At 37.6% G+C, this 17,319-nt stretch overlaps 1 protein-coding gene across 1 annotated transcript in view; it reads left to right on the top strand.

Moving 5' to 3' along the window:
• SLC27A6 (solute carrier family 27 member 6) overlaps positions 1 to 17,319 on the top strand; it is a 72,547-nt gene that overhangs the window by 6,469 nt on the left and 48,759 nt on the right. Inside the window, exon 2 of the mRNA XM_019422113.2 lies at positions 12,840 to 13,043. Coding sequence (XP_019277658.1) covers positions 12,840 to 13,043 — 204 coding nt within the window. The remainder of the gene's footprint in view (positions 1 to 12,839; positions 13,044 to 17,319) is intronic.

Here is a 17,319-nt window from a genome sequence, read left to right as displayed (position 1 = left end):
GGCTGGAAGAGTGTCAGGCACAAATTAGCAGCCAAATGGGTTAGCTCTTCTGTGGCTGAGAAAAAGAGGATACTTCCATTTATAACCAAAGAGGAGTGTGGAAAAGAACTCTGATGGGGTCCGAAACTTGTAGAAATACCACCTTGTATTTGCCTTTTACCACTTTATCCTCTACTTACTGTTTAGTCTGTGTCTAGAGAGCTTTTCTATGCATTTACTGGTTTATACTACTTTGTCATTGAAAAATAGTAAGCCAAATATATTGTGGCGTTGTGGTCCCACTTGAGTGATTATTTTTCCTTGGCAATAGGAGATGTGCTAGAAACAAAGTCAAATGAAGTGTTCTACTTTTTCTTTTTTTGCACAATTTTACCCATAAGGAATATGATGTCTCTTCCTCAAAATGGGTGGGGATGGCCAAGAGTGAAAACACATAAACCCCCTTACAAACTCATGTGCATATATTCAGGGCAGCTAATAAAATCGTTTCAGGGAAGAATATGTTATCACAATTGAAAGTCTTGTGCTTCTGTGCCCTTCCTAGGGTTATTATGATAATTAATAAACTAATATTCATTAGGATATCAACTAAATATCAACTTTCTTAGAAACCAGAGTCTGCCCATGTTTTCTATGAAAAACCTATTCTAAGCTGCTGAAAAGCTACCCTAAGTAGTAGGATGGTGGTTAAAGCATGAAGTGAGGTCTATAATTCCACTTTGGATTCTGTGTGATTATTGCTTTGGAGTGTGAAAAGCTCAATCTAAACGTTTGTAGTTGAATTTCATATAACTTTTCTTCTTAACCTAAGAATTCAAGTATATTAAGAGCCACAAGCTCTTCCTTTGCAAGCCTTTTAATAACCTAATTCATGTTAATGGCATAGTAGAGTGATATATTAAGTTTTACTAATTGCATTTGTACTATCAGAAATAGGAATAAGAGACTTGACGGAGAACCAACTTCATTGGTACAAAAAGTGCTACATGATCATAAGCAGAGATCACAACTTACCTGTTTTTATGCTTGCAACACCACCTAATGAAATGCCTTGCATGCTTGAGACATAATGTGTGTTTTTTTAAGTTTATTTTTTTCTCTTGAGAGAGAGAGAGAGAGAAAGAGAGAGAGAATGCATGCATACAAGCAGGGGAAAGGCAGAGAGAAAGGGAGAGAGAGAAAATCCCAAGCAGGCTCCAAGCTGTCAGCTCAGGTCCTGACATGGGCTTAAACTCACGAGCCGTGAGATCATGACGGGGGCTTGAACTGTGAAATCACAACCAGGATTTGAACTCATGAATCATGAGATCATGACCTGAGCTGAAAGAGTCAAGAGTCAGATGCTTAACCAACTGAGCCACCCATGTGCTCCAATAATAAGTGTTTCTTAAAAGAACCTATTGCTTTGAAAGTCTTCTCCATTACAGCCTTGTCCTATAATGTTGACTTAATTAAAGGTCACAGAATATTCAGCTGTCTCACTTTCTTATGGTAGTTTTCCGTCAAAACCTGCATCCACAGTGGATCCCATGGGCAGAGCTCAGTTCCGTAAGCACATCTCTGTCCAGCAACTCCCGTGTGTGTGCCAGGCACAGTCTGCTCAAGTATGGATTAGGGTCCACATCATTACCTTGAGATGTTTACAGTTCTCTGGGTTTCAGTGGTAGCACACTTCACTAAAGAGTAAATCTTCATGAAAAACAGGCAAATTTCCTTGAGGCATTTGAACAAATGTTCTTTTCTGTCAGGACTTAGCGTTTAGAATTTACTTTCAAAATTACACTGAAACTTTTCATTTTGTTAACATAAATTGGCCGTGATGAGTAAAATAATATTTTATCTTCTGCAAGACTTTTTAAATTTTTATTTCAGTTTTCACTATCCTCACCCACATTTCCTACTACTACTGAAGAAATAATTTGTATGATGAAAGTTCTGTGGAATTCTAAATGTTTCAGCTAAGTCAGTTTAATGTTAACATATGAAGGAAATGAAATTGTATTTCCTCTAATTCTTAGGAATCTACTCACTTCCTTTTTCTTGTAAAAATCATGACTCTTTGACAACATTGAGTGTTTGTTTTTTATTATATATATATTTTATAATATATATTTATTTACATATATATTTTTAAAATATATATTAAATAAGTATATATATTAATATTAGTAAATATTAATCTATATTAAAATACATATATATGTATTTAAAGTCTACTTATTTATTTTGAGAGAGAGAGAGCGAGCAGGGGAGGGGCAGAGAAAGAAGAAGAGAGAGAATCCTAAGCAGGCTCTGCACTGGCAGCATGAAGCTTGAGTCTGGGCTGGAACCCATGAACTGTGAGATCATGACCTGAGCTGAAATCAAGAGTCGATCATTTAGCCAGCTGAGCCAGTCAGATGCCCCTGAGTATTTCTTTAGCCTCTACAATTCCAACAAAGATTTTGGGCCAGAATTCATCATCCTCTAACTTTCTTTGTACTTATTTTTTCTATTTAGACATACATACCATTATGAACATATAAAAGTTTATGCTGTTAATTTACAATTCCCCGTGAGCGATTTGAAATTAAGATAATGAAATGAGTCACTTAAGAGACTTGTACTTATATGTTCAAAATGTGAGAGTCATTAAAATAAAAGAAAATAGAAAGTCTAGATGATTTGTCCTATTTTTTTCATTTATTTGTGGCTTGTTCTTCCCCCCCAGCCAGCATGCCTTGTGATTTTTCACTTCTTCTTACCAAAGCAACCTGCAGCATGCTGTATATGCTCAGTGGAACTCTGGACTCTTACAGTTTATTTTCTTTGGATTTGCTATAGGAATAGAAATTAATTCAGAAAAGTTCAAGTCTCAGTTTTCCTCCCTACGTCCTACATATGAACTCCTTATTATTTTCTGTGTTTCCCTAGTATTATTGCAGGTTTTACTTGTGAACAACCTGGTCCCATTTGACATATTTCTCTTGCTGTTTCTTTGTGATCAATCTGAATGATAGATTTTGAGGAACTAAATCATGAGTTTTTTCCCAAATATATTGAATTATAGTAGAATTAAGTAGTGGCTGACAGATGGCTTTTTGAGGTAATCAGATTCTGATTTACATTTCAAAAAAGGTGTTTAATGCAGCACACTGAGTTCAGCTTCAAATATATCTTGTAATTATTTTTAAAATTTTGTTAAAAATTTAGAAAAAAATATAATTGTTTGATTGGAAATGTTCATATCTATATGTACTTGAACATTCTGACCAGGGTATATTTAATATTTAATATGTTTTTTTAATGTTTACTTATTTGGGGGTGAGAGGGGCAGAGAGAGCAAGAGAGTGTGAATCCCAAGCAGGTTCCATGCTCAGTGCAAAGCCCAAAGTGGGGCCCAATCTCATAAACTGTGAGGCCATGATCTGAGCTGTAGTCAAGTGTTGGACGTTCAACCTACTGAGCCACACAGTGCCCCTAATATTATTTTTTATAATTGATTTTTTTATGAGGTAGTGTATACACTTTAGAGATCATCAAACACAGGTCAGAATAACAATTCTGGAGGAGGGGCCAAGATGGTGGAACAGCATGGAAGGTTTTTTTTTTGTGTCTCATCCATGAAATACAGCCAGATCAACACTAAACCATCCTGCACACCTAGAAAACTGATTTGAGGATTAACACAATAATCTGCACCACCTGAACCATAGAACTCAGCAGGTACACAGTGCAGAGAGGTGAACTGGGGGAGAGAGAAACCACAGAGGGCAGGGAGCTGTTTTTGCTTGCAGAGAGAGGACGAAGATGGCAGGGAGAATATGGGAAGAGCACCACCCTCCCAAAGTAGCTGGAGAGAAAGTGGAAGAGTGCAAACAGCCACAAGGGACTGAACAAAAAAGGGAAAAAGGAGAAAGGAGAGGGTTTAAATTCCATTAAGACTCTATAAACAGGGGATGTGCAGAGTCTGAAAACTCTGCAGATCAATGCCTGGCAGTGCTCTGGTGGGAAAGGCAAATCCCCAGGAGCAGACAGCCAGGTCCAGGAGGCCCTCAGGTCACATGGGGAGTGGCGGTTCCTTTGCTTCGAGGATATTTGGTAGAGGCTGTGTGGCCTCTCCACAGGCAAAGGAGAACCCAGAGAACACAACATTCACTGGTGTTGAAACAAGGACATTAAGGGTGAAGCCTGGTGCCAGATATGTGTTGTGATTTAACCATAATCCTTGACATGCTGCTGCTACACGATCGCACAAACTTTTTGGGGGCAGCCTGGCACCGAGCAGCAGTCTTTGGTCTTCGACAGCAGCATGGTCCTGCTGATGTTCCTGGGGGCGGGCCAGCACCCAGCCATTGCTCAGTGAGACCCTCCCCAGAGGGTCTGAGTGGGTCAAAGCCACAGTCCCTCCGAAGTGAGGGGTGTGGGAAACACAGCCCCATCTGCGATAAAACTCAGAAAGGAAGTGCCACCTGTCAGCCTGATGGCTTGGTCACAGAAAATGGAGAAGCAGGGAGTGGACAGAAGCCAGAGACAAGGAGGGGTGTAGATTGCCAGTAGGAGAGAGCACAGAGTTCTAAAACTAGAGACTGGGTAGCTGGGTATGCCTTTTTCATCTGCGCATGTGCATACATGCCTACAAGCACCACAACAATCCACCCCGGTAAGCTAAGCAGTGCCATCTAGTGGAGAATGGAACCATGACACTAAGCCCCTCCCAAATGGGCTAACCATGCTCTTGAGGAACACCACAAGTCTCTCTGCCTGCTTAGTTTACAGACTATAAGGTGCTTCATAGTTTGACTTCTAGGGGAGACCAGATGTAATTTCAATCGTATTTCATTCTGTTCCCTGATCCATCTATCAATTTTTTTTCTTTTCTTATTCTTGAATACAGAAAGGGAAAATTTTTGTTTTTATTTTCCATTTTTATTAAAAAGATTTTTCTTTAATTTTTTCTACTGTATTTTTTACTTTTTTGTAAATTTTTAAAATTCTCTTTAGATTTTCATCATTTCATTTTATTCTACTTTATTGTATTCATTTTTTCTAATTTAAAAACATTTTCCTTTTTTTTCTTTTCTTATCTTTTCCTTTTTTCTCTAATCTGTCAACCTTCTTTCAACAACCAGACCAAAACACACCTAGGATCTAGCAGCCCTTATTTGATTTTTTTATGTTGTTTTAAATTTTTTTATAGGCATTTATTTTTTTCAATTTTTTAAATTTTTAATTTTATTTATTTATCTTTTTAAATTTACATCCAAATTAGTTAGCATATAGTGCAACACTGATTTCAGGAGTAGATTCCTTAATGCCCCTTACCCATTTAGCCCACTCCCCCTCCTACACTCCGTCCTGTAACCCTCTGTTTGTTCTCCATATTTATGAGTTTCTTATGTTTTGTCCTCCTCCCTGTTTTTATATTATTTTTACTTCCCTTACCTTATGTTCATCTCTTTTGTCTCTTAAAGTCCTCATATGAGTGAAGTCATATGATATTTGTCTTTCTCTGACTGACAAATTTCACTTAGCATAATACCTTCCAGTTCCTCCATCCACATAGTTGTAAATGGCAAGATTTCATTCTTTTTGATTGCAGAGAAATACTCCTTTGTGTGTGTATATATATATATATATATATATACACATATATATATATACTATAACTTCTTTATCCATTCATCCATCGATGGACATTTGGGCTCTTTCCATACTTTGGCTATTGTTGATAATGCTGCTATAAACATTGGGGTGCATGTGTCCCTTCGAAACAGCACACCTGTATCCCTTGGATAAATACCTAGTAGTGCAATTTCTGGGTCATAGGGTAGTTCTATTTTTAGTTTTTTTGAGTAAGCTCCATACTGTTTTCCACAGTGACTGCACCAGCTTGCACTCCCATGTTGTTTTTAATTTAAAAATTTTTTTTACTTTATTAATTTATTTTCTTCCTTCAAAATGATGAAATGAAGGAATTAAACCCAAAAAGAAAGAACAGGAAGAAATGAAAGCCAGGGACTTAACACACATACAAGCAAGATGTCTGAACCAGAATTTAGAATAATGATAATAAGAATACTCGCTGGGGTTGAAAATAGATTAGAATCCCTTTCTGCGGAGATAAAAGAAGTAAAAGCTAGTCAGGATGAAATAAAAAATTCTGTAACTGAGCAGCAATCTCTAATGGATGCCACAGTGGCAAGGATGGAGGAAGTAGAGCATCAAATCAGTGATATAGAGGACAAACTTATTGAGAATAATGAAGCAGAAAAAAAGATGGAGACTAAGGCAAAAGAGCATGATATAAGAATTGAAGAACTGAGTCACTCATTAAAAAGGAATAACATCAGAATCATAGGGGTCCCAGAAGATAAAGAGAGAGAAAAAGGGGTAGAACATTTATGTGAGCAAATCATAGCAGAAAACTTTCCTAACCTGGGGGAAGACACAGACATCAAAATCCAGGAAGCACAGAGAACACCCATTAGATTCAACAAAAACTGACCATCAACAGGCATATTATAGTCAAATTCACAAAACACTCAGGCAAGGAAAGAATCTTGAAAGCAGCAAGGGAAAAAAAGTCCATAAGACTTTGAAGCGGACCAATCCACAGAAACTTTGCAGGCCGGAAAGGAGTGGCAGGATATATTCAATGAACTGAATCAGAAAACTATGAAGCCAAGAATTCTTTATACAGCAAGGCTGCCATTCAAAATATAAGGAGAGATAAAAAGCTTCCCAGACAAACAAAAATTAAAGGAGTTCATGACTACAGAACCAGCCCTCCAAGAAATTTTAAGGGGGACTCTCTGAGGGGAGAAAAGAAAAAAGAAAAAAGAACAAAACAAGACCAAAAGCAACAAAGGCTAGAAAGGACCAGAGAACACCACCAGTAACTCCAACTCTAAAGGCAACATAATGGCAATAAATTCATATCTTCAGTACCCACTCTAAAGGTCAATGGACTAAACGCTCTAATCAAAAGACATAGGGTAACAGATAAGAAAACAAGATCCATCTTTATGCATTTTACAAGAGACCCATTTTAGACCTAAAGACACCTTCATATTGAAAGTAAGGGTGTGGAGAACCATCTATCATGCTAATTTTTGCCAAAAGAAAGCCAGAGTAGCCAAACTTAGACAATCTAGATTTTAAAATAAAGACTGTAACAAGAGATGAAGAAGGGCATTCTATCATAATTAAGGGGTCTATCCACCAAGAAGACCTAACAATTGTGAACATTTATGCTCCAAACATGATAGCACCCAAATATATAAATCAGTTAATCACAATCATAAAGAAACTCATTGATAATAATACCATAATAGTACAGGAATTCAACACCCCACTAGCAACAAAGGACAGATCATCTAAACAGAAAATCAACAAGGAAACAATGGCTTTGAATGACACACTGGACCAGATGGACTTAACAGATATATTCAGAACATGCCATCCTAAAGCAGCAGAAGATACAGTCTTCTCCAGTGTGCATGGTATGTTCTCCAAAATAGATCAAATACTGGGACACATATCAGCCCTCAACAAATACAAAAGGATTGAAATCATACTGTGCATATTTTCAGACCACAATGTTATGAAACTCGAAATCAACCACAAGAAAAAAATTTGGAAAGGTAACAAATACTTGGAGACTAAAGAACATCCTACTAAAGAATGAATGGGCTAACCAAGAAGTCAAAGAGGAAATGAAAAAGTACATGGAAGCCAATGAAAATGATAACACCACAGCCCAAACCTCTGGGATGCAGCAAAGGCAGTCATAAGAGGGAAGTATATAGCAATTCAGGCCTTCATAAAGAAAGAAGAAAGGTCTCAGATACACAACCTAACCTTACACCTTAAAGAGCTGGAAAAACAAGAGCAAATAAAATCCCAAACCAGCAGAAGACAGAAAATACTAAAGAGTAGAGCAGAAATCAATGTTATCGAAACCAAAAAACCAGTAGAACAGATCAATGAAAGCAGGAGTTGATTCTTTGAAAAAATTAATAAAATTGTTAAACCCCCTAGCCAGTTTGATCCAAAAGAAAAAGGAAAGGACCCAAATCAATAAAATCAAGAATGAAAGAGGAGAGGTCACAACCAACATGGCAGAAATACAAACAATAATAGAATATTATGAGTAATTATATGCCAATAAAAAGGGCAATCTGGAAGAAATGGGCAAATTCCTAGAAACATATAAACCACCAAAATTGAAACAGGAAGAAATAGAAAATTTGAACAGACCCATAATCAACAAAGAAATCTAATTAGTAGTCAAAAATCTCCCCAAAAACAAGAGTCCAGGGCCGATGGCTTTCCAGGGGAATTCTACGAAACATTTAAAGAAGAGTTAACACCTATTCTACTGAAGCTGTTCCAAAAAATAGAAATGTAAGGAAAACTTCCAAACTCATTCTATGAAGCCAGCATTACCTTGATTCCAAAACCAGACAAAGACCCCACTAAAAAGGAGAATTACAGACCAATTTCCCTGATGAACATGGATGCAAAAATCCTCAACAAGATACTAGCCAACTGGATCCAACAATACATTAAAAGAATTATTCACCCTGACCAAGTGGGATTTATATCTGGGATGCAGGCACTGGTTCAATATCTGCAAAACAATCAGTGTGATACATCACATCAAGAGAAGAAAGCATAAGAACCACATGATCCTCTCAATAGATGCAGAGAAAGCATTTGACAAAATATAGCATCCTTTCTTGATAAAAACCCTCAAGAAAATATGGATGGAAGGATCATACCTCAAGATCATAAAAGCTGTATATGAAAGACCAACCAATAATCTCATCCTCACTGGGAAAAAGCTGAGAACTTTCTCCCTAAGGTCAGGAACACTGCAGGGATGTCCCCTCTCACCACTGTTACTCAACATGGTATTGGAAGTCTTAGCCTCAGCAATCAGACAACACAAACGAATAAAAGGCATCCAAATCAGCCAGGAGGAGGTCAAACTTTCACTCATCACAGATGACATGATACTCTATATGAAACACCCAAAAGATTCCACCAAAAATTGCTAGAACTGATCCATGAATTCAGCAAAGTCACAGGGTATAAAATCAATGCACAGAAATCGGTTGCACTCATACACCAATGAAGCAAAAGAAAGAGAAATCAAGGAATCGATCCCATTTACAATTGCACCAAAAAACATAAAATACCTAGGAATAAACACAACCAAAGAGTTCAAAAATCTATACACTGAAACCTATAGAAAGCTTATGAAAGAAATTGAAGAAGACCCAAAGAAATGGAAAAACATTCCATGCTCCTGGATTGGAAGAACAAACTTTGTTAAAATGTCGGTACTCCCCAAGGCAATCTACATATTCAGTGCAATCCCCATCAAAATAACACCAGCATTCTTCACAGAGCTAGAACAAACGACCCTAAAATTTGTATGAAACTGAAAAAGACTCTGAATAGCCAAAGCAATCTTGAAAAAGAAAACCGATGCTGGGGACATCACAATTCCGGACTTGAAGATATATTACAAAGCTGTAATCACCAAGACAGTATGGTACTGGCACAAAAACAGGCACTCCGATCAATGGAACAGAATAGAGAACCCAGAAATGGACCCACAAACATATGGCCAACTAATCTCTGACAAAGCAGGAAAGAATATTCAATGGAATAAAGACAGTGTCTTCAGCAAATGGCTCTGGGAAAACTGGACATATGCAGAAAAATGAACCTTTCTTACACCATACACAAAAGTAAATCAAAATGGATGGATCTAAATGTAAGACAGAAAGCCCTAAATGAAGGACAGAAAGCCATCAAAATCATAGAGGAGAAAGCAGGCAAAAACCTCTTTGAGCCTGGCTGCAGCAACTTCTTACTCAAGACATCTCCAGAGGCAAGGGAAACAAAAGCAAAAATGAACTGTTGGGACCTCATCAAGATAAAACGATTCTGCACAGCAAAGGAAACAATCAGAAAAACTAAAAGGCCACCAACTGAATGGAAGAAGAGATTTGCAAATGATGTATTAGGTAAAGGGTTAGTATCCAAAATATATTAAGAACTTAGCAAACTCAACACCCAAAAAGCAAATAATTCAGTGAAGAAATGAGCAAAAAGACATGAATAGACACTTTTCCAAAGAAGACATCCAGATGGCTAACAGACATTTGAAAAAGTACTCAACATCACTCATCATCAGGGAAATACAAATCAAAACCACGATGAGATACCACCTCACACCTGTCAGAATGGCTCACATTAACAACTCAAGCAAACACAGATATTGACGAGGATGATGAGAAAGAGGATCTCTTTTGCACTGTTGGTGGGAATGCAAACTGGTGCAGCCTCTCTGGAAAACAGTATGGAGGTTCCTCAAAAAATTAAAAATAGAACTACCTTATGACCCAGCAATTGCACTACTAGGTATTTATCCAAGGGATACGGGCATGCTGTTTCAAAGGGGCACATGCACTCCAGTGTTTATAGTGGCTCTATCGACAATAGCTAAAGTATAAAAAGAGCCCAAATGTCCATGGACGGATGAATGGGTAAAGAATTTGTGGTACACACACACACACACACACACACACACACACACACACACACACAATGTAGTATTAGTCGGCAATCAAAAAGAATGACATCTTGCCATTTGCAACTACATGGATGGAACTAGAGGGTATTGTGCTAAGGGAAATTAGTCACTCAGAGAAAGAAAATATCATATGACTTCACTCATATGAGGAATTTAAGGTACGAAACAGATGAACATAAAGGAAGGGAAGTAAAAATAATATAAAAACAGGGAGGAGGACAAAACATAAGAGACTCTTAAATATGGAGAACAAACAGAAGGTTGCTGGAGGCGTTGTGGAGGGGGTTGGGCTAAATGGGTAAGGGGCATTAAGGAATGTACTCCTGAAATCATCATTGCACCATATGCTAACTAACTTGGATGTAAATTTAAAAATTAATTAATTAATTTAAAAAAAAGAATAACAGTTCTGTTCACCAGCTTGTGACCTTGGTGTATTAATTTCCTGGGGCTGCTGAAGTAATATATCACAAACTAGGTTGCTTAAAACAATAGGAATTTATTCCCTCACATCTCTGGCGCTAGAAGTCCAAAATAAAAGTGTCTGCAGGGCCATGTTCCCTCTAACGGATCTAAGCAAAAAATCTTCCCTTGACTCTTCCTAGCTTCTGGTGGTTGTTGGTAATCTTTGGCATTTCTTGCATTAACTCTACAGGCTAGTGGGGTATTAGTGTTTTCTATCTCTACTACAATAATGTAGATTTTAAGATAAATAATGTAGCCCTCAGAAATCACTTATATCTTCGACAATTGGGACAGTTTATAGGAATACCAAACTAAAATCGGAGCACCTTTGTGGAATGTAAAAGTCAAACTTCACTGTTAGAGATCCATATTAAAGTAGGGAAGTGTCAAATTTTAAAAGAGTTTAAAATATGTAAATAACTGTGTCTCTTCCCTGGAAAAAAAAAGAAGGCCTCCTCACTGGCTTATGCAAAGACTCTCCAGGAACAAGATACCTCCCCCACCCTTGTTTTATATCCTACAGTGTGCTGGGTACCTTAATAAGTATTTCCTCCTCAGGGACTCATGCCCACCTTCTGTCTTGCTTTTTCTCTACCCACCTCTCCCCATGAGCAGATTACATTTTCTTCTACATTAATGACCAAATTAAGAAGATTTAGTTTAGTCTCCCAAATTAATGTAACATAGCCTCTCCTCTCCAGGTGCTTTGTTGTGATCTGTACGGTAGATGCATCTTGAGAGAGGTGTCCCTTTCTCCTTTCTGAAACCTTTATTGCAACCCAGATTCTTTGTCTTATGAGACTGTCAAGATCTTCAGGCTTGAAGACACCAGTGTTTCAGGATTTTCTTTCTACTCCTCTGTCTCCCTTTTCGCCTGACCTTGGTTCTAGCCGAGCCTTGGATTCCATTGCTGCTGATGGAGGGTGCTGCTGTCATCAACCTGCTCCTACTTGCCATTGTTGGACCTTGCTGGGAACCGAGGATCTTACTACCTTTTCTGGAAGACATTCATTTCCTCCTTTTGCTTTCAAAGACTTTCACTTTAGAAAAAAAAAAGTTTTATTTATTTTTTTGAGAGGGAGAGTGCAAACAAGAGAGGGGCAGAGAGAAAGGGGGACAGAGGATCCAGAGTAGGCTTGGCACTGACAGGCTGACAGCAGTGACCATGATGCAGCGCTTGAACTCGTGAACCATGAGGTCACCACCTGAGCCGAAGTCGGATGCTGAACTGACTAAGCCACCCAGGCGACCCCAAGCCGACTTTCCATTATCCTGATCCAGAGAAAAGGACATCTCTAATTTCCTTAGCTTTTGACTCCAAAAGTGTCTCTAAACCATAATGATCTTATGATACCAGAAGAATCAGGGGAGTCTCCTGAATGTATTGCAGAATACAATGAATTAAACAGTGACAGACAGATGGTTTTTTTGGGTATAATGAGCCACTAAGATGTATTTCACGGAAAATGTTTAGTATCCTGAGTGTAGATGTAAAGCAGGATATAAAAAGAGTTCCACTTAAAAATTGGAAAAAAACATAATCTGAATAATGTTGTCTCTGAAGTTCAATTTGAATCAGCCTATTTGAATTTATTAAGTCAGGTGATAACCGGATTTCCCTTTCAATTGGTCCGGTTGAATCAGAATCATATAGTTATCCTAATGAAAAGGAAGTCGGTGTTCTATTTACATTTTATCCCTGTTTCAACAGAGAAAAGAAAACACAGGTTAATCGTTTGAGATTTATGGTTTATTTATCTATTCCTAAACCTTTGGTTTTTAGATTTGCTTGGAACTATAGAAGAAATCCTGCCGAGAATCCCAGAAGGTATCAGTGTTTGGGCAATGAGTGATTCTGTTCCACGAGGCGTGATTTCACTCAAAGAAAAACTGAGGACGGCATCTGACAAGCCTGTGGCACGCAGCCACCTTGTTGCCTCAAGCCTTAGGTCTACTCACGTTTATATCTTTACCTCTGGAACAACAGGTATGATCCCTTTCATCTTGAGAATTAAAAAGAAAGCAACATATTTGCAAAGCAACCGTAGTCACCATGGGTACTCAGCAAACATCTGAAAAAGCATGCATCCAAGAAGTCCTGAGGCTCTTAGATCTTAGAACCCTCAAACCTGGATGAAAAAGTGCATTGCTCTAACCACAACGTGGCAAATTACCCTGTTCACTTGGCCACTGTCTCATTTAGAAAGATTTTCTTCAAACTTGATTCGATGAAGGACTCTGGAATGTCTGAACAGTTTGACCCAACCCAGTTGCTCGGAGTGTGAAATTTGGCCAGCCTCTTTGGCAAGATACCTGGTAGCTTCTCTGTTCCTTAAGATTCCTGATGCATAAAATGAAGAAATTAGCTGAAGTAGTTTCTAATTATCTTACTGGATTCAAAAATCCGTTAGTCTCTTTTAAAGGTCTTCTCTATTTTCGTGTACCATGTTAAATCCTAAACACAATCCAGCTATAGCTGTAATTTAAGCACCTGTAGCGGGCTCTCCCAGTTTTTCCTTAGGGTGATCGGAACACGTGACAAATAGGAAGTCTTAGAAGCCCTGCATGTTTTGGAGAAGATAGAAAATAGGATCAAGTAACTAAACATTCACACCTTTTTTTTTTTTTTTTTTTTTTTTTTTTTTTTGGTAAAAATAACAACACACCAAAATAAAAAGAATAAACTGCCTAAGAATTCAACAAAATATTAAACTCAGTTGATTCTTAGGAAAAGTTGAATGGTCTTTATGGTAGGCTAAATACACTTTTGCAGTTAGTGTGAAGATGATTGGGTGTTTGAATTAAGTACATTAAAAATACTCTGTTCCTCATTTCCTGGGCACAGGCAGTAATATAAGCAAACTATTATTGCATAAATAGTTTTCTTACATTTTTCTTTTTCTTTCCTCTTCTGTGTATGTGTGTGCCTGTCTCTCTCTCTCTGTCTTTTTTAAATTTACTCTTTGGAGGCTAACGATCTCTTTTACACTGGAAAGTAGGCTGTGCTTTTAACTTCATTTAGAACAGCTTTGATAAATGAACTGGAAAATGCTAATGTGTATCAAATTGTCTGCATACATTTAGTCTGACTTTGGACTTTACAAGAGACAATAAAATTTCAGAAATGGTATGTTTTAAAAACTTCCAACAGAAGGTACTTAACCAATCTGTCTGTATGGCTGTTTTCTTGCTAAAAACAGAAAGTGACTGGTCTTCCAAACAATCTTCACCACTCCCCCAGCCCAAAGAGAACATGCCAAAGCCACTAGTAACAATTTTTGTTTTTCAGGATTGAAACCAGATTGTTTAACGCATTTGTACAACAGGCTGAAAGCAAAAGTACTACTAATTTTTATTTTATTTGATACTTATTTGTGTTAAAGTTATAGCACAGAGATGAAAAATTCTAATAGCTTAAGAAATTTTAGAGAAAAGTACCTCGCATGCCACCACCCCCCCATCCCCTGCCGCCTCAATTTCTCCTTCCCCAAACCAAATGCATTCAGTATTTTTAGATCTTTCTTTTTAGGAATCACCTCCATTTCTCTAAACAAAACAGGTATCTTACTGGATATTTAGTAGATTCTTACTGAAAAGTATCTACTGATTTCCCATGATGGAAATGAGGATTTGCCTTCCATCACCAGCCACTCTTTCTCTCCATTTATTTCTTTCTCTCTGGTGCAGACACTTTCTTTCCCCAACATCCTGCTAATGTGTCATCATTAATTTTGACTGGATTCGTATCAGTATCATAACTTAGTAAACACTATTATCTCCTTTTGTGTAAGATTTCCCCCCAACCTGAACTTAAGCATTATTGTTTTTGTTTGCTTGCTTACTTAGTTATCTATACACCTATCACTCATATTCACCCCTTTGTCAAAAAGAGAGCTCACGTTTGATATTGAAAAGATAGTCTGTATGTTGTCAAGCATGTGTTCTTGGCCACCTTTCGCCTGGAGCCTTCCTATGATTTCAGTCTCAACCCCTTGCTCTCTGACCATCCTGGGTTTATTTTTCACCATTGTCCTGGGAATTCCCTTCAGTTCTTTTTTTCTGATCCCCCAATTCCTAGATCCTAAATTAGTTTCCTCAGTTCACTGCTCCGCTTCCAGTAGCTATCTGCTAAGGAGTATTTAGGAGATGAATGGTTAAGTCCTCACATCCAGAAATGTCTATTTTCTACCCTTCTACTTAGCCACGTAGTATTCTAGGTTAGAAGAAAATTTCTATGCCAGGGTTTGAGGACATGGCTCCATGTTCTGACTTCCAGGACACATAGTGAGACATCATTTCTTTTCTGATTTCTTTGCCATTATATCCAAGCTGGTGTTGTTTTTCTCTTTGGAGGGGATTTTTATTATCTCCTGTGAGTCTTCAGTGGTCCTGAATGAGGTGATGACTTATACTGGGCCTGGTCTTACTTATCCATTTTGCTGGGAAATTTATAGGCCTTTTCTGTCTGGAAACTCATGTCTTACAAGTCTAGGTACTTGGAAATTAAAGAGAAAAAAGTTCTCTGTCCCCTTCTCTTTCCTTTTTTATTGCTATTCTTTCTGCCCACGTACTCCTTCTATTATATTCGTTTGTTTATTCTTTTGTCTTTGAAACTGTAACTTCTTAAAGATTGGTCCTCCTGGACTGAGTTGTTAATTTTCTAATCTTTTTATCCCATTTTCCTTCTCTTACTTTTCATCTACTTTTTGAGAGATTTATCTTCCAAACCTCTATTCTCTGAAAAATGCCTCTTTTTTCCACCATGTTATTTTTGTGTTATTATTTATTATCCCGTATCTCTCAGAATATTAGCAATAATTTTTTGAAAATTTCTCCTCTCTACCTTGTCTCTATTTTTGCCAACATCCTTTTATCTTTTGGTTTGTTTTTGTCTCTGTCTTTTATCCTAGAGGATTTCCTTAAATATTCACTTCATATTGAAAATGCATACAAAGAAACACACATAAAACCCCCCAAAACAAATCCTGACTAGAGGCTCTGTGTGCTTGAGTGGAATTTATGGACTGTTTGGTTTCATCGTAAAGGACATTTTGTCAGGGAATTCATGACTGTCAGTATCTTTCAGTTTGTTACTTGTGGACGATTCAGATTCCTCAGACAGGATTCTTGAAGGGTGAAACGAGTCAAATGTGAAAGGGAGCTGAAGGCAAAGGCAGACTTTCTTTTTTTATTCCCCTTATTTGCTCAGTATTTCTTCTTCCCGAGGTTTCCGGAGGCTTCTCTTTTCCGGAGGGTATATCTCATAATTTCTACCAGAATAGTGGAAGCAATTTGGGGCTATAATTTTGTATTATTTTTTGAATTGTAAAACAAATATCAAGAAGCATTTATTGACATTCTTCTAAAATTGGTTTGTGAATGATCTTACACAGGAAGTGTTCTACAAATGTCATCCCCTTTTAACTTAAAGTCTAAGCATTGTGGGGTCCTCTTATAAAGAACAGAGCAGAGCAATGTACAGAACTGGTCACAGATATCACGATTTAATAATATAATGCTATCGAAGAGTCTGACAAAACCATATGGAGCCTCCTTGAAGATTTAATTAATATTTTTTTATAAAAGGCATCTCTCTCTAATACAAAATGTTGCTTTTGCAACTCAAAATCTTGTGCTGAATTAAGTGACTGTAACAGTAATAAATATGATCATTTATATTAGTATGCCATTTGATGCCATAAAAGTCACTTGATTCTCACACAATAAAGTCTTAGGATGTTGATAATGAAGAAGGTGTTGATGCAAGTTAGGAAGTGATATAGAAAGTGGGCTTTGACAAATTATGGAAAGAGCCTAAATGTCCATTAGCTGATGAATGGATAAAGAAATTGTGGTTTATATACAAAATGGAATACTACATGGCAACGAGAAAGAGTGAAATAGGGCCTTTTGTAGCAACATGGATGGAACTGGAGAGTGTTACGCTAAGTGAAATAAGTCATACAAAGAAAGACAGGTACCATATGTTTTCACTCTTATGTGGATCCTGGGAAACTTAACAAAGACCGTGGCGGAGGGGAAGGAAAAAAAAAAAGGTTAGAGAGGGAGGGAGCCAAAACATAAGAGACTCTTAAAAACTGAGAACAAACTGAGGGTTGATGAGGGGTGGGAGGGAGGGGAGAGTGGGTGGGTGATGGGTATTGTGGAGGGCACCTGTTGGGATGAGCACTGGGTGTTGTATGGAAACCAATTTGACAATAAATTTCATATTTCAAAAAAAAAAAAGAAAGTGGGCTTTGAAA

Source organism: Panthera pardus, unplaced genomic scaffold (genome assembly GCF_024362965.1).
Source record: "Panthera pardus isolate Hobbes unplaced genomic scaffold, ASM2436296v1 HiC_scaffold_2, whole genome shotgun sequence".
Taxonomy (NCBI): Eukaryota; Metazoa; Chordata; class Mammalia; order Carnivora; family Felidae; genus Panthera; species Panthera pardus.
This window is presented reverse-complemented; position numbering and strand designations above follow the sequence as displayed.